The following is a 22,914-nucleotide window of genomic DNA, read 5'->3' as shown; positions in this document are numbered from 1 at the left end:
TTTGACTTTATAAGAAGTGATTATTAGAAACCACACCTTATAACATTCTTTTAAAACACATCAAAAGCCATGGGAATAGAACAAAACCATGGAATCGAAGTGTAGCTTGGCATTTAAACGATTATTATGAGCGTATTTAAATGCCAACTAGCATTCTTACAGCAATTCAGGTAAAATCGAAGTTGCTGCCAATGCATGGATTATTCAAAGAAGGAAATCCGTTCTTGGCTTTAAACAAACACGAAGGAAAAAATAAGAAAGCTTCGACGAGGCACTAGTTTTGTCCGGATTTTGTTCTTAACAGAGAAAATGCATGTTTGGATCGTCAGGAATCTGCAAATCCACTTACCGGACAGGTCGTCCACCACTTTTACTATCGCTTTATAACCATTTCTAGTGAAAAAACTCGTTGTTACGAAATAGCATTTATATAAATATATGGCTTAATAGATGACCAGCAAGGAAAATACAGATGTTTTGACTAGATTAGTGGTTACGTCACCATAAGCAACTAAATTTGTCTCCAGATTTGCATTTTTGTATGCAATTATTAAACCATGTAGATTGCTAAATCAGACAGTACACATAATCACGTAACATAGTGAAAAAGTCAGAGATAATACAAACCATCTTTATTTGTCTGTGACTAATCATATTATCATATGTAATTTATACAGGGTGGTCCAGTTTTAAGTGTCAATAATTCACCATTCGATAGCCAATCAAAAAATAAGTTGACTTGCATTATGTCATTTTTCTGAAAAACGTTTCCTAAGAAAGATACAGTCCTCCAAATTTCAATTTAAAAAATCGTTTTATAGCGTAAAACTGAACATTTAAGACTTGTGAGAGTCCAAATTTGTACTGAATAGTCTAAAAACTTGCTATTTACTACTAGGAATAGTCTTATGATTTGTTTTCTCAGACTATCATCCTGGTCGAGTGTCTGAAACTGGATTTCTAGAACTAAAAACAGTCCGGAAATCAAGACAAATGAAACTCATTTTTTACTACTAAAAATAGTCTAAAAGTTTACTTTTAAGGCTAGAACTGACTTTACTAGGACTAAAGAGAGTCCAACAGTCTATTTTCAGGACTTTAATTGGTGTACAACTCAATTTTCTGGACTGAAACAGGACAATTTTAAGACTATTTGGTACCAAACTCAAAATTGTAGCATTTGGTACCAAAATTTTTTACTTTTATTACTGAAGAAACTTGACTTTTGGAAATAGTCAATCTCGATTTTTCAGTCTTAAACAGCCTGAATTTTTTAGAGATGCTACAATTTATTGCACATGAGTGTAGAAGTCAACTTAATAGGGAAGAAGCTTGAAATAAAATTTTTAAGACTATGGACAGTGTACAAACTGGCTTTTAGGCCTGATGAATCAAAAACTTTATAAAGATAGTCTTGAAACTCGATTTGAGGCTCTGAAAACAGCTTTAAAGCACTAAAAACAGTCTAGATTTTTAAGAAATACTCGAATTTTTAGCACTGAGGTGTCTAGAAGTCGATTTAACTGTGACAAAGCTTGGAATGCCATTTTAAGTCTATGAATAATGTAAAAATTGTTTTTTAAGTTTGCTATGTCAATAACTTGGTGAAGATAGTCTTGAAACTCGATTTTCCAACCTGAAAGCAGTTTTGAAGCACCAAAAATAGTCCAGAATTCTAAGAAAATGAAAAGCAAAGTAAAGAGCACAAAAAGTTTGTTTTAAGACTTCATAATATTGAAATTTGTCTTCAAATTATGAAAACTTTCTTCAAATGCTTAAGCTTCTGATGTCGCTTTTCATTGCTTCAGAGTCACTTTTTGGTGTTCTAGTCAATTTTGAAGGTTTAAATGTATGAATTTGTAGTAAAAAATTATAGAAAAAGTAGTATTTTATGTTTTCAAGTCAATTTTCTATATTAAAGTCTCTCGATTTGCATGAAAACTGGTTACAAACACAATTTTTCAGCTTCAGAAATCAATTTTTATCTTTTCTAAGTCAATTTTCAAAACTAGTCTTTCAGTTTGCCTGGAAACTATAAAAACTGACTACAATGAAATTTTTTTAAGCTTCTTTAGTGAATTTTCCGTTTCCAAGACAATTTTTAAGTTAAGTTGGGTTAGTTTTGGTTCTTTGAACGTAATAACTGAATTGTCTCGTAAACGAAGTTTCAAATCAGAATTTTATAAGAGATAATTTCTTTTCCATCGGGAACAACAAACTGTAATTTTTGAAAAATCTCTAGAGACGTAGAAAATTAGGCAAAAACATGAAAACCATCTTCTTCTATTTATACTACTGGAGAATTTTGGCAAATGTCATTCATAATGAGTAATAATTTCATAAGTGCTTGTTCCAAATTTGATCAAAATTGCATTTTTACATAGCTTGCTTTGGAATGACTTTTTCAATGTTTATTCGAATTTCTTAAAATTATATTTCAAGTTATCAAGATCTATGTTACCTTTGATCTTTCTATTTTAATAACAGTTACTTTCTGTTGCCGGTGAAGATATAGTTTTCTGAAACATAATATGGCTTAATTACCATTGGAGAGGCATGTAGAAAAGAAGAAGAGCCCTATATCCAAAGATGGATGTTTAGGGCTGATTAGATAGATAGATAGACCAATGGGATGCCATCGTTGCAATGTCCTCCTTGCAATTATTTTTCTATCTAACTTGAAAGTTGCCAAGCTAGGTGATCATAGTTGCTATTCAAGCCATTTGTACTCTTTGTTCGTACACAAAACACAAAATAGTTTTCAACAGGGCAAAAGTAGTCATAATTCTATCTTTGAACATATCTGTGACTTCTTTAAGGCCTTTGATTGCGTGAAGCAGTAATCTTTTTTGGTTTTTGGTTCTCAACACCACAAAAAAGCATCCCAAAACGTTATACAACTTGTAGATAGTAGAAAAACAAATTAGAGGCATTTAAGCACATGTCAACTACATAAAACATTAAAATTGAAAACGCTGCTCACAAAAGTTGTGTTTTGATGAAGGCGTTTGAAAATCCTCAAATCTGAGAATCCTCTAAAACTACGCTCATCTCTGCATCGAAGATTTTTTCTAAGGCTTGTGGTATATAAGCCTTGTTTGTGGTTTCTATGCCAGTTTTCCTAATAATTTACTAAGGCTGCTAAAACCTTCAAATATATTTCTAGACATCCAGGACTTGTGTTAAAACCTACATACACTAGAAATCCAAACATGTTCTCAAAAGCGTTAAAACCTTTAATAGCTATTTATGTAACCAGGAAAAGTGCGATTTTGTGAGACATCACAATGAGACATTTTCGAAACGTGTTGCATACATAATTTTTTCTAATTTTGACCAAAAAGCTGTGAAAACCATCTTTTAAAGTGATTTAACACAAATATTCACTTTCATAGCACCTTGTATAAACTGTGACAACGACATGTTATGATGGATGTCGCCCATATGTTTCTACGGAAATGCATAAAAACAGGGAGTGATGAAATGAACTTTTCATAACTAGTTAGATAAAGTGATACTTTTCGTAACTAGTTACGAAAAGTAAAACGTTTTGTCACTCTAATCAGTTTTGAAAAGTGTCACTTTATATGCCAAAATTAGAAAAAATATATTATTCTGATTATGTTAGTAAACTGATATACAGGGTATTCTAAAAATCGAAAATTTTAGTAGGAGAGTTTTTGAGATATTTGTAAGAAAAACAAAATGTGAAATTTTAAGTTTTTTCGAATGTCACAGGAACTGTTTGGGGTAGTGTAATGATTCTTAAAAGCTACAAAAAAAAACTTTTAGATATAATAAATGCTGTATTTTAAAACCCTGTTCTCATCCTAAAGTTTGTAAAATTTAATTCTTTTAACTGGTAAATGTAAACTTATATTGCTTTTTTTTGTCACAAACAAACCTAATTTAAGTAAAATCCTTGTGCTAAATGCACAGTTGGTTAACAAAGCATTAAAAATTGCTCGGCGAGACAAAATACCAAATAACCTGCCTGTTGCTTCGCGTCTTAAAATGGCCACCCTGCATATCCCAAAAAAAAACACAATCTGAAGAAATCCCACACTGAAGCCGGCGTTTTCTTTCGTAATCGGTACAATATCTCGAAAACACTCGTTCACCTATGTCGCCATCGGATCGATCGGAATTCGCGTCGAGACTGACTACTTCTGCGAAACCAAAGCACCAGCAAAAGGAGAAAACCGAAGGACGCGAACCGCATAAACTAGAGGTTATGTTGGCGTTTTTTTTTCCTCGTTTTGCGCCCTCAAGTGATCAAGAAGCAAAAGATAGAAGAAACGCGCGTTAAGTGTCTAGGCAATCTAGCGAGAAAATGCGATCAATGAAGTGTCGAAAATTAGTGAAAATATCGCAGAATTCACGGAAAAATGTATTCGAACCCCTCGGGAATTTTAATCAAACGTGCACAAAAGACCTTAGCAAAATAAGCCGTTAGAATTTTATTCGGGTAATAATATGAAAGCGGCTCGTGGGGGAGATAATCCCCACGCAACCGTAAATTTGGCAACGCTGAATGGTTTTAGTCGCAAATACATATAAAAACTTATTCAGAAACATTCAAAAAGCAAACTATTAATATTTGATAGTTGAAAACATACAGATCATATTCACAGGAAATCAATTGATCAGAAGAAGAAATGTTATCGACCAAGAAGGAAAAACTTTCAATGTAAACATGTGTCGGAACAGATTTAACAGTCACCTGATCACTCGTTAAAAAGTCTGAATGTTATCATGTCACCAAAATTTTTACAATTTCCATATCTGCATAAAAGACTGGTCCAGAATTTGGGTAAATCAGAGCATGGTTCGTAGTTTGTGATTGGTCAAAAAAAAAAGCTTGCAGATTGCTGCTGACCAATTACAAACTACCCACTGTGCTGGGATTTACGCAAATGCTGCACATGTGGACGTACTATAATAGTATATTGTACAACAAGGGTGATTAGGATGTCCCTATCGCACGAAGACAAAAATTTGAGCACGCGCCAAAGGCGGATGACAATCAAAATAATTATTTTGTTTACGTTTAAGATTAGCTGTAATTGGTCTATTTCATATCGCACGCTGAAGATTGCCTGTGATTGGTTTATTTCATATCGCACAGTTGCGGAAAATCTAGGATTCTGTATTCGTTCGACCGTTGGCAATTGCCTACTTATCCGTTCTCTAAACTGATGAAAGATAGTGAAATCAAATTGAAGTTCATAGTTTTATAAGATCCAGCCATCTTTCCCTATTATCAGCTGTACAGGGTGGTCCAGTTTTAAATGTCAATAATTCACCATTCGATAGCCCATCAAAAAATAAGTTAACATACATTATGTCATTTTTCTGAAAAAGGCTTCCTAAGGAAAATACAGTTCTTCAAATTTCACTTTAAAAATTCGGTGTTTTTGTCATAACTGTCAGACCGTTGAATCAAATTTGGAACAAGCACTCTAGAAATTAATACTCATTATGAATGACGTTTGCCCAAATTCTCCAGAAGCGTAGATACAGGAAGATGGTTTTCATGTTTTTGTCTTATTTTCTAGGTCTTTAGATATTTTTCAAAAATTACAGTTTCTTTTCATTTTATTGTTCACGATGAAAAATTAATTATCTCTTATACAATTCTAATTTGAAACTTCGTTTACAAGATAATTCAGTTATTACGTTCAAAGACCCAAAACTAACCCAACCCAACTTAAAAATTGTCTTGAAAACGAAAAATTGACTTGAGAAGCCTAAAAAATTTCATTGTAGCCAGTTTTCATAGTTTCCAAATAAACTGAAATTCTTTAGTTTTGAAAATTGATTTAGAAAAGATAAAAATTGATTTCAGAAGATTAAAAATTGTGTTTCTAACCAGTTTTCATACACATCCAGAGACTTTAATATTCAAAATTGACTTGTTTACATAAAAAAAACACTAACCACTTGATTTTTTTTTTACAAATTCATACATTTAAACCTTAAAAATTGACTTGAACACTAAAAAGTGACATCAGAAAAGTAAAATTAGCATTTGAAGTTAGTTTTCGTAATTTGAAGACAAATTTCAATATTTTAGTCTTGAAAATAGTCTTAAATACAGGACATTGACATTAGATTCATAAAAATTGTCTTGAAAACTAACTTTTCGTACTTTTTATTTTGCTTTTCATTTTCTTAGAATTCTGGACTATTTTTATTGTTTCAAAACTGCTTTCAGCTTGGAAAATCGAAGTTATTAACATAGCAAACTTAAAAAAAAATTTTTTTCATTCTCCATAGACTTAAAATATCATTCTAAGCTTTTTTACTATTAAATCGACTTCTAGACACATCAGTGCTAAAAATTCAAGTATTTCTTAAAAATCTAGACTGTTTTTAATGCTTTAAGATGCCTTTAAGACTATCTTTTGACTTATCAGGCCTAAAAGCCAGTTTGGACACTGTCCATAGTCTTGAAAATGTCATTTCAAGCTTCTTCACTATTAAATTGACTTCTACACTCATAGGTGCACTAAATTGTAGTATCTCTAAGAAATTCAGACTGTTTTTAGTGCTTTTTAAGACTGAAAAATCGAGTTTAAGATTATTTCCACAAAGAAGTTTCTTCCGTAATAAAAGTAAAAAATGTTGGTACCAAATGCTGCGATATTAGTCTTAAGAAGTAAAATAGTCCGAATATTTAATTTACTTCTAGTCTTGTTTCAGAAAATTGAGTTAAAGTCCTGAAAATAGGCTTTTGGACTCTCTTTAGTCCTAGTAAAGTTAGTTCTAGCCTTAAAAATCAACTTTTAGATTATTTTTAGTAGGAAAAAATGAGTTTCATGTACAATACAATCTTTGTCTTGATTTCCGGACTGTTTTTAGTTTTTACCAGGAAGGCAGTCTGAGAAAACGAATTATGAGACTATTCCTAGTAGTTAATAACAAATTTTTAGTCTATTCAGTACAAATTTGGACTCTCACAAGTCTTGAATGTTCAGTTTTACACTATAAAACGATTTTTTAAATTGAAATTTGGTGGGCTGTATCTTAGGAAACGTTTTTCAGAAAAATTACATAATGCAAGTCAAATTATTTTTTGATTGGCTATCGAATGGTGAATTATTGACACTTAAAACTGGACCACCCTGTATATTTTGAGTCATTTATTTTTTTTAACTATTAGGTTATCTTTTTCGTCGCCATTTCCACCAGTTCTTTTCTGGTTGGTGTTCCTAATTACAATTGTATATGTGGACCTCGATTTTTGAATTGAGTTAATTAAAATTCCTTTTAACTAACTTAAAGAATTAAGCTCAACTTCATAAATTTTAATCATCACAACTCTTTTTTTAGTTTTTCAATTAGTAAATTATTGTAAATATACAAGTATATACAGACAATTGGCTTTGTTGATAGTAACCATTTTAGTACCAATCAATAAGAAACATTGAATCAGCTTCGGGGAAGAAATTCTCAAAACCAACTAAGATACCCAACTAAGATACAGACACCCTGTACTTTGTAACCTGACAGTAATATGAAATCATTAAAATCGTTTCGGTAAAATTGTTAAACATGGCGAGAAACTAAAAAAAAAAATTTCTACGAAAACGAATACGAATGATAACACTCCCGCAATATTTTTGTTCTCGAAATAGAGACTTTCCCGCACTAGGGTGGGAAAAATAAATTATGTTAATTTATGTATCACATTCTAAATTGTTATTTCATATAATAATTGTTCATTTATTATTAATATTAGTAAGAAGTAGTGCATTACATCAATAACCCATTTATGGTCATCAAGTTTGTAGGTTGTAATCATGTTTTATTTTTGTAGTTAATATTATTTTTAATGTGCGTTAATATGTATAAAAGAATAATATTCTTAATCATTTATTTTCAATTATCGTTTATTCCAATTATTGAAAGCGCTCGTAGAAAAAATAATGTTGTAATGTCACGTACGTAAAGTGTTTTCCCCGCACTCTGACTGAAGTTGCCCAAACGAGCGTAGCGATGTATCACTTTCCGCACTTGTTGGGAAAATAACTATTTCCTGGTAGCTAGAAGTCTGGAAGATACAAAAACACACATAGATCTTTTAGAACTGGTTGCTGGTTTCTGGGCAAGATACACAGATTATATGGAAAACTTGGAAAAATAGAATCAGTGTTTTCAAAGATGATTTACCTTGATCTAGATGAGATCAACTTTGCAAAAGCTCATTGTAGAAGATATAAAACAAATTAGATGATTTTTTCAAATTTTTTTAAATCTTATTTTTTTTAGAGGCTTGAAGCAATTGAAACTTGTAGATTCTTCTGGTTTCCAACCTAAATTCATCAAAATGATGTCAGGTTAGTTATTCAGACTCACTTATAATAGATAATGCATAGTTCTTTTATTTCCATGTACACGTGCCGCCATCAAAGTTTGGAATGGCTAATTCCACATTCACGTAAAAACCGGTCGAACAAATCTGATTCGGGTGCATTCGAATCGCGTTCCGTCATCTCTTTGTGCTGCCGTTTGGAAAAGGGCAAACTTGTGCACACAATTATTATATGCGCGTTTTTCTCTTATTTTTCGAACTGGACTCGAATGAAAGGCAAACAGTTCGTCAAGTCCCAATTCGATTAAAAAAAAAACAACGAACACTGACGCTCTCCCGAACGAAAATAAATATTTGGCCTGGATTTGTTCAGTTAAAGACACACTAACCTAGTTACGGATGGCTGATTCTCGTTCGTGGATGGACTGACCCTTGCTGGTGCTTTGGGAGCTGAATTTTGTCGAATTGCCGCGTCCACACTGTATATCCATCTTTTGCTAGCGTCGTTAATCATTGAAGATTGTCTTCCTTGTTGATTTGATTTTGTTGAAGACTCTATTGCACTGTCAATGCTTCTCTGAAAGAAAAAGAACCAAATAGTTTAGTTAAAAAAAATCACTAGGAAAATGGCAAAAAGAACAAAAAAATTATCGGGGGAAAAATTAAATGCACGAGGGATATTTGGCAAGATTATTTCCTGAGAAATAAACATTTTATTTTAATTAAAACAATAAGAACAATAATTAATAAGAACAATAACTTTCAAGCTAGAAAAGGTAACACTATTCTTTATGTTGCTGTGAGGAGTGTGCAATTTTTTCGAATTTTTTTCCGGAAAAACTGCTGACAGCTAAGTTGACAGTTGTTAAGTGATTTTTCCACTTAAAATTTACATTTGTTATACTAATTCTTGATTTTGATTGGTCAAAATTGATAGGAAGGAAATAATCAACATAATTTTGGTAGTAAAACATTAAAAAAAACTGAAAAAGCATAATTTCATCATTTACAATTTCTGTGAATATTACGCTATGTTGTCGTCAAAATGTCGTAAACGAAAACTTTTCCTTTATTTTAAATCTTGAAATCTCGTGCCGAAATTTCCGGAACAAAGCGGCCTATCGTTTACGCTTATTACCATAATTTCCTGTGCCGAAAAGCTACCGCCATTAAGTATATTAATTCAAGCCCTTTTTTCCTTTTGACATTGATATGACTAATTTGAATATTCCGGCTTTAATACTAGGGTGGATATTTACTTAAGTTAATATAAACTTTCAATACACTGGACTGGATAATTTAGATATACTGTGTGTCGCAAAAAAAGGGTAATTTTTGTTTTGAAATCTAACGAGCTCAGGTTTAAATTCAAGCCAATTTGTTTATACAGGGTGGTCCAGTTTTAAATGTCATTAATTCAACATTCCATAGCCCATTAAAAAATAAGTTGACATGCATTATGTCATTTTCCTGAAAAATGCTTCCTAAGAAAAATACAGTCCTTCAAATTTCAATTTAAAAAATCGGTTTTTTGTCATAAATAAATAAATTTGGAACAAGCACTTATAAAATTAATACTTATTATGAATGACGTTTACCAAAATTCTCCAGTAGCGTAGATACAGGAAGATGGTTTTCATGTTTCTGCCTGATTCTCTGGATATTTTTCAAAAATTTCAGTTTTTTTTACTTTACTTGTCCAATTTGACAAAATAAGTACCTCTTATGATTTGAAGCTTCGTTTACTAGATAACTGAGTTATTACGTTCAAAGACCCAAAATCAACCCAACTTAACTTAAAAATTGTCTTGAAAACAGTGAAAATTTACTTAAGAAGCTTAAAAAATGTCTTTGTAGCCAGTTTTCATAGTTTCCAGACAAATTGAAAGACTTTAGTTTTGAAAATTGACTTAGAAACGAGTAAATTTACTTTGAAACGGTGAAAATTTACTTGAGAGGCTTAAAAATTGTCTTTTGACCAGTTTTCAGAAATTGTACGATTTTAGCCTTGGCAATTGACTTGAAAACTGTGAAAATTGACTTGAAATGCTAAAAACTGTCTTTGTAGTCAGTCGTTATAGTTTTCAGATAAGTTGAATAACTTTAGTAGTAAAAATTAGGTTGTAGTCATGAAAAACTACTTTATCTACAATTTTTTACTACAAATTCACACATTTCAGTCTTGAAACTTGACTTGGACACCAAAAAGTAACTCTAAACCAATGAAAAGTGACATCAAAATTTCCATTTGAAGTAAGTTTTTATAGATTGAAAATACGTTTCAATATTTTAGTCTTGAAAATAGTCTTAAATACAGGATATTGACATTAGATTCATAAAAATTGACTTGAAGACTTTCCATGTTTGATTACTTTGCTTTTCATTTTCTTAGAACTCTGGACTATTTTTAGGGCTTTGAAACTGCTTTCAGCTAGGAAAATCGAGTTTTAGGGTTATCTTCACCAAGTTTTTGACATAGGAGCTTTAAAAAACTATTTTTACATTTTCCATAGGTTTAAACATGCCATTTCAAGCTTTGTCACTATTAAATTGACTTCTAGACGCTTCACTTTGCTTTAAGACTGAAAAATCGAATTTTAAACAATTTTTTCTAGTAAAAGTTATGTTTCAGACTCTTCATTGATGAAAGTAAACAATTTTGGCATTAAATGCTACGTTATTAGTCTCAAACACTAATTTTTAGAATTAAATTAGTCCAAAAATTCGGACTGTTACCAGTGTTTAATTGAATAAAAAAAATCCTGATTTTTGACTATTTTCAGTGTCAAAAATTAACTCGTAAACCTCACAGATGACCAGATTTGAATCGTTTTGAACCATTTTAAAGTAAACAATTTTGAAGGTCTGTGTCTTTCTTAGGAAGTGTTCTTCAGGAAAATGACGTAATGCATGTCAACTTATTTTTTGATTGGCTATCCATTGGTGAATTATTGACATTTAAAACTGGACCACCTTGTATAATAATGAGTTATGACTCACAGTTCCAATAGCTCTATTTCTTCTGGCAATTCAGTTGCTATTTACAATTTTTGAAACTTTCATTCTTGTATATTGATTGACTTTAGAATCATTTGGCAATATTTAGCGGTTACGTATCAGCAGAACCAAAAAACATAATTAACTACGAGAAAAAGCTCAGAATAAAGCTGTTTCGATAGTTTCGGGCCAACGTTCAAAAATCTATTAAAACGAAACCAGATTCCTTTTCATTTCGCGTTGTCGGAGCAGAATTTAATTAGAATTAACTGCTATTGCGAGACACTTGGTTTTTATGACTTTGGGGGTGCAAAAATTACACCTAAGAGCTTTAAAAAGCCATTTTAAGTTTTAGAGTTGAGCGGTATTTGAAGGAAAGCGTTACGTTAACGAGCTTACTGGTTGCCAGCGACTTTACTGCACCTCATAAAACCATGTGGAATATAAGTTTTAATTTGTTATAACATCAGATTGATGAAGCAACTTATTAATAAAAAAACATAAATTTAACGCAATGTTTTGTCTTAATTTTTCGTGTCTATGGAAGTTTGAACTTTGCAGTTGTAAAACACAATGTAACAAGTTGAATCAGCTTGTTACGAATTTCAAAACGTCATAAAGTTTTGAGGGCACAATTAGCTTTTATTTATAGTCCTTCTAAGTTCTAAACGTAACAATGTAACCTACTATAAGGAATTATTAAATTGTTTCAATTTTCCAGTTAAGGAATAAGAGGTCCTTAAAAGTAAAGTGTTTTGGCTCTCTTAAAAAGTGATATTAAATTATGTGTTATTTTGTGCTATTAAAATTCAACCTTCGGACACCAAAATAATCTGGATTTTAAAAATTACAGCTCTGATAATTAATTTCTTAAGTTATGTTTCTGTTAAGTATCTTAGAGCACTCTGCAAAGCTTTTTTAAGTCATATCTGATTCTGACTTATCTGAAAACAAACTAACTTAACTACTCAGAAAATTACTTGAACATAAATTTGCAATAAATTGGAACTTTAGTTGGAAAAGAACGAATCTTCTGGTTAGGTTCAGTCAATTTGATCATCTACTGGGACTTAATTGAAATTTATTATAGTATGGCCGACCGAAAAAACTGTACGAAAGACTAACGAAACGTAAAATAAATGTGTTGCCGAGGAAATTGAACTTATCCGGAAATTCTGAAGCCCACTTGCTAAAAGTCTCGAGAGCCGCTATTGATTTTATTGAAATATTGCGTCAAGTTCGGACGTTTTTAAAGAGGAGGACAAAAAGAGTGAAAAAAACCCACCTTTTGTTCCTGGTTTAGCAATAAAACGAACCTTTATTCCATTATACTTGAAAGGGTACAGAATTTTCAATCAAATTGACAGCGACGGTTTAATTAAGTTGTTTCTAATTTTACCAATTTACTTGTTCGTTATGTTTCAGATAATACTTAATCAATAAATCAACAATTTTTTAAAATTATTCTGTTACCTGATTCTAGACATTTTTTTATGAATTTAAAAAAAAATTATGAAAATAATAACATAACGACAATAGGCAAAAATTCAGTGTAAAATAACCATAAGCTATGTTTCTAAAAGTATCAACAAAATTAGAATAATGTCACAAATTTCTAACGGTTTAAGCTAATGAAAACCCATTACTAGCTTAAAGTTGATTTGAGTTAGCTAGCAAAGAGCAATGTTGACAGATTTACATGCATTTTAAAAATTACTTTAGAGAGTCTCTGACAACTTTACAATTTTAAATTCCTCAAATTACAGTTTACCTCAAAGTACCTCAAAATACAGTGATTCTCAAGCCAGATTTCATATTCCTCTGACCAATTTAAGTCGTATTTTTTGTAGTAAATAATGTGTACCAAACTATTTTTCTTATATTCAAACGTTCAAATAAGTACAGGAATATCCTTTTTTTTGGTTTTCTACACCCAATTTATAAATAACTAACAATGTTACTGTTGATGTAATTAAATTCATATTTGCTTCACTTAAAACTCATTTAGTATGGTAATTCTTTTTAATAAATCAAACTGTTTGAAACAAAAATCAGTCATAATATCAACAGTGCAAAAGTAGTCCCTCACATTAACAGAAAAAGAGGAATTTTTAAACAACTGCAGTTTCTAAATAATTATACATTTCACTGTTTATAACAATAAAGTTCGTTTTCTTTTGACACAAAACTAATTTGGTGCAGTTGAATGGAAAATCAACCATAATGTCAACAATCTCATTATTTTTTAATCTTATTATTAAAATTGTCACTTTAAATAGTGATTATAAGAGAAAACTTACTGTGATGAAGTAGTTAATATAAAATATTCGTTCTGTTGACTAACATGTATCTAAACAATATCCATGCCCTGTAATTAATTTAACAAAGTTACTGTTGTTGAGTTCTAAAGATTTCAGAAAGTGAAAATGCCTTATTCTAAAATTTAATTCATCATTTAAGTGAATTTTTCCTCAAAACGTGTTTTATACAAATTTTTAACTGCTATGAATGTCATCATCATTGTGATTAATAAGAAATCCGCTTTGGAATATTGTACGTTCAAACAGAAGATGTGATTTCAAACTTGTAACAGATATTGGAGCAATAAATTGGTATGTGGCACAATAATAACGAAAAATCAATAGCATTTTCGAGTCTCAGCAATTGGGTTTCAAAGTGGGATAGGTTCAATTTCCTCGGCAACACATGAGAGTTATTTCACGTTTTGTTACCCTCCATATAGTTTCTTCCTCGACCGTTTTGGCCTATAGATTCCAATAAATTCTAGAGGGAACGTTACGCGATTAAATTGGCTGACTTTATAGAAATTCCCGAGGGATGGCTTTATTCTGTTGACACTGTAAGTTTCGGTGGCGTTTAAATTATATAAAAATATAAACAGATTTCAATGAGGGCTACGAATTTTAAAACAAAATAATGATTACAAATTTAACGATTTTACACTCTTTGTTAACAGTTAGTATTACTAAAACTCGGTTAAAATACAACAATTTAACAAATGTCTGACTAAACAAACAATCAAAGCTCCAGCATTTGAATTAGTTCAAAGCGATGGGGGCGGCGAGTTTCGAAACAAAATTATATGTATTTGTCTCGGTAGCACAACAACCTCGTTTAAAATGAATGTTTCGATAAGTTTTCCCGTTTTAGAGTTGCTTTTACCGTTTCGTTGACGCCAAACGAAATTTTCATGGCGATGAATGTAAATTTTGTAGTCTTTCCGACGAAATTAGAATACGGTAAATGTTTAGCTTTGTTTCGGATTTTCTTATCGAATTTAGTTTTATAGTTTCAAGAGAGGTTTTTGTCCTCTATATTTTCTTAAAGAGAATATTTTACTAAACAGGTTGTTTTCTTAAAGAGAATATTTTACTAAACAAGTTGTATTTCAGATTCGTCACTTGTATTTTAGAATGCGTTATTTCAATTTCAGATTTTTTTGTGTTTCTATGTGGTTATTAGTTTATTTTTTTTTATAAAATCACTTTAAGCAAAAAAACCCGCCCATCGGGAGTATTAATTTATATAAAATATACAGGGTGTCCCATAACTATATGACAATCTCTCGGGGGCATGCAGGGGAGGTCAAAATAAGAAGATTGGTTCATATAATTTTTTTTCAAAGTCACTCTTAAGGGAAATATTGAGCCCCAAAGAACTGCCTTCCAATTAACGTTTTTGGCCGTAACTTTTGAAACACTTTGTAATGATTATTGGGTTTAATGTTTTATCGAAAGAGACCTTCTATTTGACATGAAAACCAGGTATCTCGTCTTCGAAAGGCAGGAACTAACTGGACATAAGACACAATTTGCTTAAACTTTGACAGCTGTCATTATTTTCAGCTGCAAACGCCATTAATGGATACTCTTGACATTTTTATCGAAAAATTGTACTCTTCCTTTATTTCGATAAAATAAACGGTTTTCATGATAAATCGATTTTTCATTGAACTGCTTAAACCACAATGTTATTAAAAATATTCGTTAAACTATTTACTTTTTTTACTTATTTACTTTCTTTTTATTTACTTTTTTGCTCAACTTTAATTTTCCAAATTACAAATGACCATGTCTAAAATCCAACTGCTCTTTTCTATAATACAACTGACTAATCTGAAATACAAATTGCAATTTCGAAAATCAAAGTTATTATTCTAAAATTGAAAGTACCTTTTCTGAAATACAAGTAATATTTTTTAAATCCATCTTATGGTTTCTAAAATTTCACTGACGCTTTCTAAAATACATGTGTAAATGGTGTAGTAAACCCTAATAAACAATCTGAGAAAAATTTCACATTGGCGACGTTGCCACGTTTGTCACTGAAAAAGTTTAGTAAAACTTTGTCGAAATTATTATTCATTCTTCTTCTTTTTATTTGGGTCATAACCAGAACAAAAATTACGAAGAATTTACTTTTTACTCTAAAAGTTGATAGTGGCAAAACATCAACTTTAACTACTAAAATCACAGATTTTTACTGTAAACTGAAGCTGCACCATAAAGTTAAACTTCTTATAGTTTTAACTTCCAAAACATTTAGGGTGATTAATTATTTGTGAATTCATTACCTTAAAAAAACTGAGTTACTAATTGCTTGCAGAAGGATAAAAAGATTATTCCTGATTTTTAGAAGAAAGTTACAACTAACTCGTGTTATTTCAGGCGGAACATTTTGAAAGATTAATGTCCGATTTAAAAGGAATTTATTCTACCTTTTGCTAAAGCTAATCTAATGCAACCAGCTCGAAATCTTTTAATGCTTCCTCTAAAAACAACCGGAACTTAAACTAATCGCATTAAAGTCCTTCAGTTGGGTTGAAATTTGTACACCTCCGTCATGGTTGGGTAAATAAACGTTAACCTAAAAGTAACACAGGTTCATCCTGCAAACAAATCCCCAATTTTCTCTGGAAATAGGCAGATCGGGTTTTTCCCAATGCAACTAAATTGAATTCGCTAAAAAGCCAGATTGTTCGTGGTGGGTTTATTGTAAAAATTGGGTTCGAACAACGATCGATAGATCCCGATATAAACTTTTGGGTGTGGGAATTGAAATAGTTTCGTCTGTCGATTAATTACAGTTTTGCTCCTACATTTGCAAACCGATTTTATTTTTAGTTTTTGCCACAATTTGATGGAGACTAACGTAAAGCGGATTTAATCGGTTGTATGGCAGGGGCAACTTTGCTCGCTCGTGTATTTTAATAAGAGAAAGGTCTCTGGAAGCCCTTTTGTGCCGCACAGTCTTATTAATCCATTCTTCTCGAATAGGGGGTTTATTTTCGTCTCAAATCGGCCCCAGGTCTGTTTTGCGCTTCATTTGTTCTCTAACAAAAGGTCAACGACGAAAAAGGTAAGCCTCAGTTTCGGAATTTTGAGCCGACATTAAATTGTTTAGTTTTGTTATTTAGCTGAATGTTATCTATCTTGTTTTCAGTCATATTTAACAAAAGTTGTTTGAAGAAGTAATTTAAAAACTTTTTTTCCGTTTTTGTAACAGTCGCAGGATTCACTGACCAAGTTATATCTCTAAAACATGACAACTATTATAATTATCTTATAAATTAGTGAGTAGATAGTTGTAAGACAAAAATTAGTGTGACAATTTCGTATCAGTATTGCCAAGTCTAAATATTCAGTCGAAAAACGGTAGATCAAATGATCAAAACAAATTCATTCATTTTACATTATTATACAGGGTATCTTTTAATAGTTGTCAAAATTTAAATCATTGATTCTTGCTATAAAAACCGTACTTCAAAAACAAAATACAGATTTTTTATTAATAATTGTTTTTCAAGTTTCGACATTACTGACAGATATCACGTGGTTTTAAAGGATCATTTAGCTAGGCAGTCACGTGACCATTGTCAAAAATCATAAATTTCAATTTAAAAACGCTCTTTATATCGAATACTGCAAGAAAACGTTTCTAAACCCTGATTTTTGCAACTTTAGAGCATGGTTTAACAGTTTTGACATTAGTGAGAGTTTTTACGTGATTGTAGAACACTATTTAGCAAGACAGTCACGTGATAATTATCAAAATAACTGTCATAATTCTCAGAAACACGTTTTATATCAAATACTGCAAGAAAACGTTTTTAGATCCTGATTTTTGCAGCTTTTAAGCATGCTTTTGACAGTTTTGACGTTAGTGACAGTTGTCACGTGATTGGAGAACACTATTTAGCAAGACAGTCCCGTGATAATTGTCCAAATAACGGTCATAATTCTCAGAAACACGTTTTATATTAAATACTACAAGAAAACGTTTCCAAATCCTGATTTTTGCAGCTTTTGAGCATGGTTTGTCGGATTTGACGTTAGTGACAGTTGTCACGTGATTGTAGAAAACTATTTAGCAAGACAGTCACGTGATAATTATCAAAATAACGGTCATAATTCTCAGAAACACGTTTTATATCAAATACTACAAGGAAAACGTTTTTAGATCCTGATTTTTGCAGCTTTTGAGCATGGTTTGACGGTTTTGACGTTATTGACAGTTGTCACGTGATTGTAGAACACTATTTAACAAGACAGTCACGTGATAATTGTCAAAATAACGGTCATAATTCTCAGAAACACGTTTTATACCAAATACTGCAAGAAAACGTTTTAAGATCCTGATTTATGCAGCTTTTTAGCATTGTTTGACGGTTTTGACGTTATTGACAGTTGTCACGTGATTGTAGAACACTATTTAGCAAGACAGTCACGTGATAATTGTCAAAATAACGGTCATAATTCTCAGAAACGCGTTTTATACCAAATACTGCAAGAAAACGTTTTTAGATCCTGATTTTTGCAGCTTTTTAGCATGGTTTGACGGTTTTGACGTTAGTGACAGTTCTCACGTGATTGTAGAACACTATTTAGCAAAACAGTCACGTGATAATTGTCAAAATAACTGTCATAATTCTCATAAACACGTTTTATATCAAATACTGCAAGAAAACGTTTTTAGATCCTGATTTTTGCAGCTTTTGAGCATGGTTTGACGGTTTGACGTTAGTGACAGTTGTCACGTGATTGGAGAACACTATTTAGCTAGACAGTCCCGTGATAATTGTCCAAATAACGGTCATAATTCTCAGAAACACGTTTTATATTAAATACTACAAGAAAACGTTTCCAAATCCTGATTTTTGCAGCTTTTGAGCATGGTTTGACGGTTTTGACGTTATTGACAGTTGTCACGTGATTGTAGAACACTATTTAGCAAGACAGTCACGTGATAATTGTCAAAATAACGGTCATAATTCTCAGAAACACGTTTTATATCAAATACTACAAGAAAACGTTTTTAGATCCTGATTTTTGCAGCTTTTGAGCATGGTTTGACGGTTTTGACGTTAGTGACAGTATTCACGTGATTGTAGAACACTATTTAGCAAGACAGTCACGTGATAATTGTCAAAATAACTGTCATAATTCTTAGAAACACGTTTTATATCAAATACTGCAAGAAAACGTTTTTAGATCCTGATTTTTGCAGCTTTTTAGCATGGTTCGACGGTTTTGACGTTAGTGACAGTTGTCACGTGATTGTAGAACACTATTCAGCTAGACGTTACGTGATAATTGTCAAAATAACTGTCATAATTCTCAGAAACACGTTTTATATCAAATACTGCAAGAAAACGTTCCTAAACCCTGATTTTTGCAACCTTAGAGCATGGTTTGACAGTTTTGACGTGATTGACAGTTGTCACGTGATTTCAGAAGACTATTTAGCTAGACGTTACGTGATAATTTTCAAAATAACTGTCATAATTCTCAGAAACACGTTTTATATCAAATAGTGCAAGAAAACGTTCCTAAACCCTGATTTTTGCAACCTTAGAGCATGGTTTGACAGTTTTGACGTGATTGACAGTTGTCACGTGATTTCAGAAGACTATTTAGCTAGGCTATGAAGTGACAATTGTCAAAATAACGGTTAAATCTCGGAAAATTGTTTTGTTTCTAAAACTGTTTTAAAATGTAATTCTTGCAAATTCTAGTAAAATTTTGACAATAGCGAAAAACATCACGTGGTTTTAGAGAACCTAGAGAATTTTTAGAATCCCCTTTAAATTTCCTATTCAATAAACTGAAAAAGTATACAACCAACATAATAGCAATAACGTAATTAAAAACGGTAGATTATATACAAAAACAGGGGAACGGTAGAACAACTGCAAAACGATAGATATACCGTTTTAACGGTAGACCTGGCAACATTGGTTCGTATAACATTTAAGGACACTCGGTAATCACGCATCTACAGAGTGAGTAAGGTAAACTAAGATAACTGTCCTAAAATAGTATCACCTTAATTTATTATAATCTGTCAAAATTGTTTCTGCAGGTTTCTTTGTGTTTCTCCAAACCATATCTGCTTTATAGGCATGTTGAAAATAAAGTTTTCACTCTGCTCATGTTAGTTTAAAAAGTTCCACTTTAGAAAGTTTTACTAGTCCGAGCAATAATTACATTTGGTTCTCTCTAACACATTTAACATATTGATGAAGATGAACCTAATCTAAACATGCAATACAATACATGACAATTCTCAAAAACAGATTATGTTCAGTGGTTTTGTTACAGTGAAAATGTAATGCTTTACTCAAGATTTACACTAATTTTCTAATTTAACAACCAGTTCAATTATTTCTACTAACCATATTCAAAAATTTTTTTCACCAATTTCATTTATGTCAGATGACTCAGGAAATCAAGAAAAATCGATTAAATAAATATAAAACATTTCTACTATTTTCAAATTTGTCCATATTTTGCTGTTCTTTCTCCATAGAATGTTTAGAGTATGTATGACTTCTATAATATCACACAATTTTTTTATTTTTACCCTCGTTTTTAATTTTCAGAAAAACCATGTTTTTTGCTTTTTTATTTTGTCAGAATCGGTTTAACCAATTTTTCAAGAAGAACTCTTGTGTTGTCGAATTTGACCATTCTAAAGCATTTTGCAAGTTCTTTCGATCTTTAAAAATGTTGCATTTTTTCCGAAAAAAAAACAGAAATTTACACCCTGCTTTTGAAACTTACAATTTTTGAAATTTTACGTCCCATAAGTCCTTATAGCAATTACATTTGTTTAAGGGTTTGAATAGAAATTATTTCACTTCAACATAACGTAATGTCCATAAATCATATTATTTTGTACTCATTTATTTCTATCTAAAATTTGGTATAATTCAAAAGCATATTTTTTACTCCTGGTGCTGAAGGGTTTCAAAAACTTATTATGATTAACTGTCATTTTTTTACTGAAAAAGTGGGTTCTTTAAGTGACCTAAAAATGTCCTGACATAAATTCCTTCATGTGTCCATAATTTAAAAACCCATGTGCCTTCCCAACTTAACTCGACGTTCCTATTTGTCGTACTCTGGGGCATTGATTAATTATTGAAGTGCAAATGTCTGGATCGACCGCAGATTCGTGTTTCTCCAGTATATACGTCACATACCTCCAATGTGGCTTTTGGGGTCAAGTTTCTTTATAATTCGAATGATTAGCTAATTATATGTTTTCTACTTACTACCAGTATGCAATATCATATAATTTTAGATTTGTGCCTTTCCTCTAAACGTCTGGAAATGTTCCGGAATTCAATTTGATCATCATTACTCAGCTATTTTTGCTAAAATTTGATAACGTTTTATGCTAAAGTAATGACTTTCCAAATAACTCGCTAGTAGAGTCTTTATACGCTCGGGAAAATGTGTCGGAATATGCATGCATTTGCTAAATTGTTCCTGAAATGGAACATTTCTGGAAGTTTAATTCATTTTAACAGACAATCGAAATTAAAATAGTCTAGTAATCATAATGAAATGTTTATTAAACATTTTGATGTTGCAATTGATTTGTCTGTATACATACGAGGAATGTAATAACGTATTTCAGTTTTTTAATTAACACTCTAATAAATGCTATTTTACCTGGATTGCACTACTGATGAAACTACTGAATATTGGATTTTATTACTGACTACTGTTAGTACATCTTTACTTTAAACACCTTGTATATGGTAAAAGATCAATATGTGTTTGAAGTAAAACCGCAAAAGATTAAAAAAGCTAATGAAATATTCTTAAGAAGGAAGAAATTTAATTTAACAATGCCAAAGTTAGTTGAAACTTTCATTAAGCGATATTCCAGTCAAATACCATTTTCTTGAGTTTGAAAAATTTCGTGCAGCCCAGTTTCATAAATTTTATTTTCCTGAGGGTTTTAAACGAGACCAGGAGGCATTTTATTATTTTTCCATTACGTTAGCCGCAAAGACAACACTGAATTCTGGATGATATTGTGCTTCCTACGCGTCACCTTCGGCCTGAAAGATAAATACAGACAGTAATAGGAAATCCAGGGAAAGGTCGCTCTGACGTCACTCGTTGTGTTATATTAATTTACCTTCAAACTCAATATTTAATCAATCATAAAAGGGGTTCGTGAATTGGTAATCAAATTGAGTGTCACTATTCGGTTCTATCAAGTATAATTACGAATAAACATTATTAAAGCTGATAAATTCAAGTTCGATTATTATTATTATTATCGGTTGCCTGAAGTTCAATGTCAGCTTAAACTAAACTAAAAAGGTTCACCCTTTAAATCCCTGACCCAGAAAGTGTTCTGCTTAAATTCAAATAGAATCTCGATCGGATTCGATTTGTTTTTGAGGTTGCCGGAGGGTTGTAATCCTTTTCGACCCAAAATGTTCCCCCAAATAATGTCTACTTTCACGTTTTTTATGGGCTAGATTTTTTGTGGTCTTATCCTAAAATGTGCTCCAACCTAACCTAGAATAATAACCGTATTAAATTTGACTTTTGCTGTCACTTTGCTGCAAATTAGAACTTGCAGCTAGAAGTTTGGATGATCGTGCTCAGTGTGCATCAGAATTCAGGATTCCAAGCAAATTATATTATTATTATATTAAATTATAAATTTTACGAAATTTTATCAACAAGTGAAATTAATGTTAATACATTTTTTATGCGTGTTTTTTAATTATGATAAAATGCTTTTACTGCAATCTTTTCTGGTAGCAAGAAAAACAAATCTTAAAAAACCCATACAACTAGATATGGCTTTTTTTAATTCCAGGTATCATTTTTGAGATATTTGATTTTCAGAATTGCGGAATATCTGATTCTGGCTCTATATATAATATATGACTCTATACAGGGTGTCCCACGACGAAAGACCTCGATTGATATTGGAAAAAGTATAAATAGGAGAGTTTTGAAAATTTGGCAGGATACTGATGTGGGCATGCCCAATTCAACTAAAATATTTTCAAGATGGTTGCACTTCCGCTTATACCGGAAGTCGATCACAACTTTCTTATTTTAAATAGAACACCCTATATATTATTACATATTTGGATTCCTCACAAAATTCTGACCAACTTTTGTATAGAATGCCCTATGTCTATCTCTAGCCGTTTTTGAAATATTTGATGTTTTTCCAAAAAAGTGACAGTTGCAACGCTCAACATATTTTTGTACTATGTTAAAACCGTATTTCATTTTGCAATGAAACTTTGGGATATT

At 31.5% G+C, this 22,914-nt stretch overlaps 2 protein-coding genes across 3 annotated transcripts in view; one reads left to right on the top strand and one right to left on the bottom strand.

Moving 5' to 3' along the window:
• Positions 1 to 22,914, top strand: part of mus301 (mutagen-sensitive 301) — a 178,741-nt gene that overhangs the window by 9,253 nt on the left and 146,574 nt on the right. The gene's annotated exons all lie outside the window — the stretch shown is intronic.
• Positions 1 to 22,914, bottom strand: part of RhoGEF3 (Rho guanine nucleotide exchange factor 3) — a 164,561-nt gene that overhangs the window by 121,135 nt on the left and 20,512 nt on the right. The window contains exon 4 of one of the 2 annotated variants that reach the window (XM_081995654.1): positions 8,707 to 8,894. In XM_081995654.1, coding sequence (XP_081851780.1) covers positions 8,707 to 8,894 — 188 coding nt within the window. Of the gene's footprint in view, positions 1 to 3,994; positions 4,152 to 8,706; positions 8,895 to 22,914 lie in introns of those variants that run through there. The other variant, XM_081995655.1, reaches the window with a different exon arrangement.

The sequence above is a fragment of the Ips typographus genome, linkage group LG1 (assembly GCF_016097725.1).
Source record: "Ips typographus isolate SLU linkage group LG1, UJ_Ityp_2.0, whole genome shotgun sequence".
In the NCBI taxonomy this organism is placed as follows: Eukaryota; Metazoa; Arthropoda; class Insecta; order Coleoptera; family Curculionidae; genus Ips; species Ips typographus.
The sequence above is the reverse complement of the archived record's forward strand: the minus strand, read 5'-3'. Positions and strand labels throughout refer to the sequence as shown.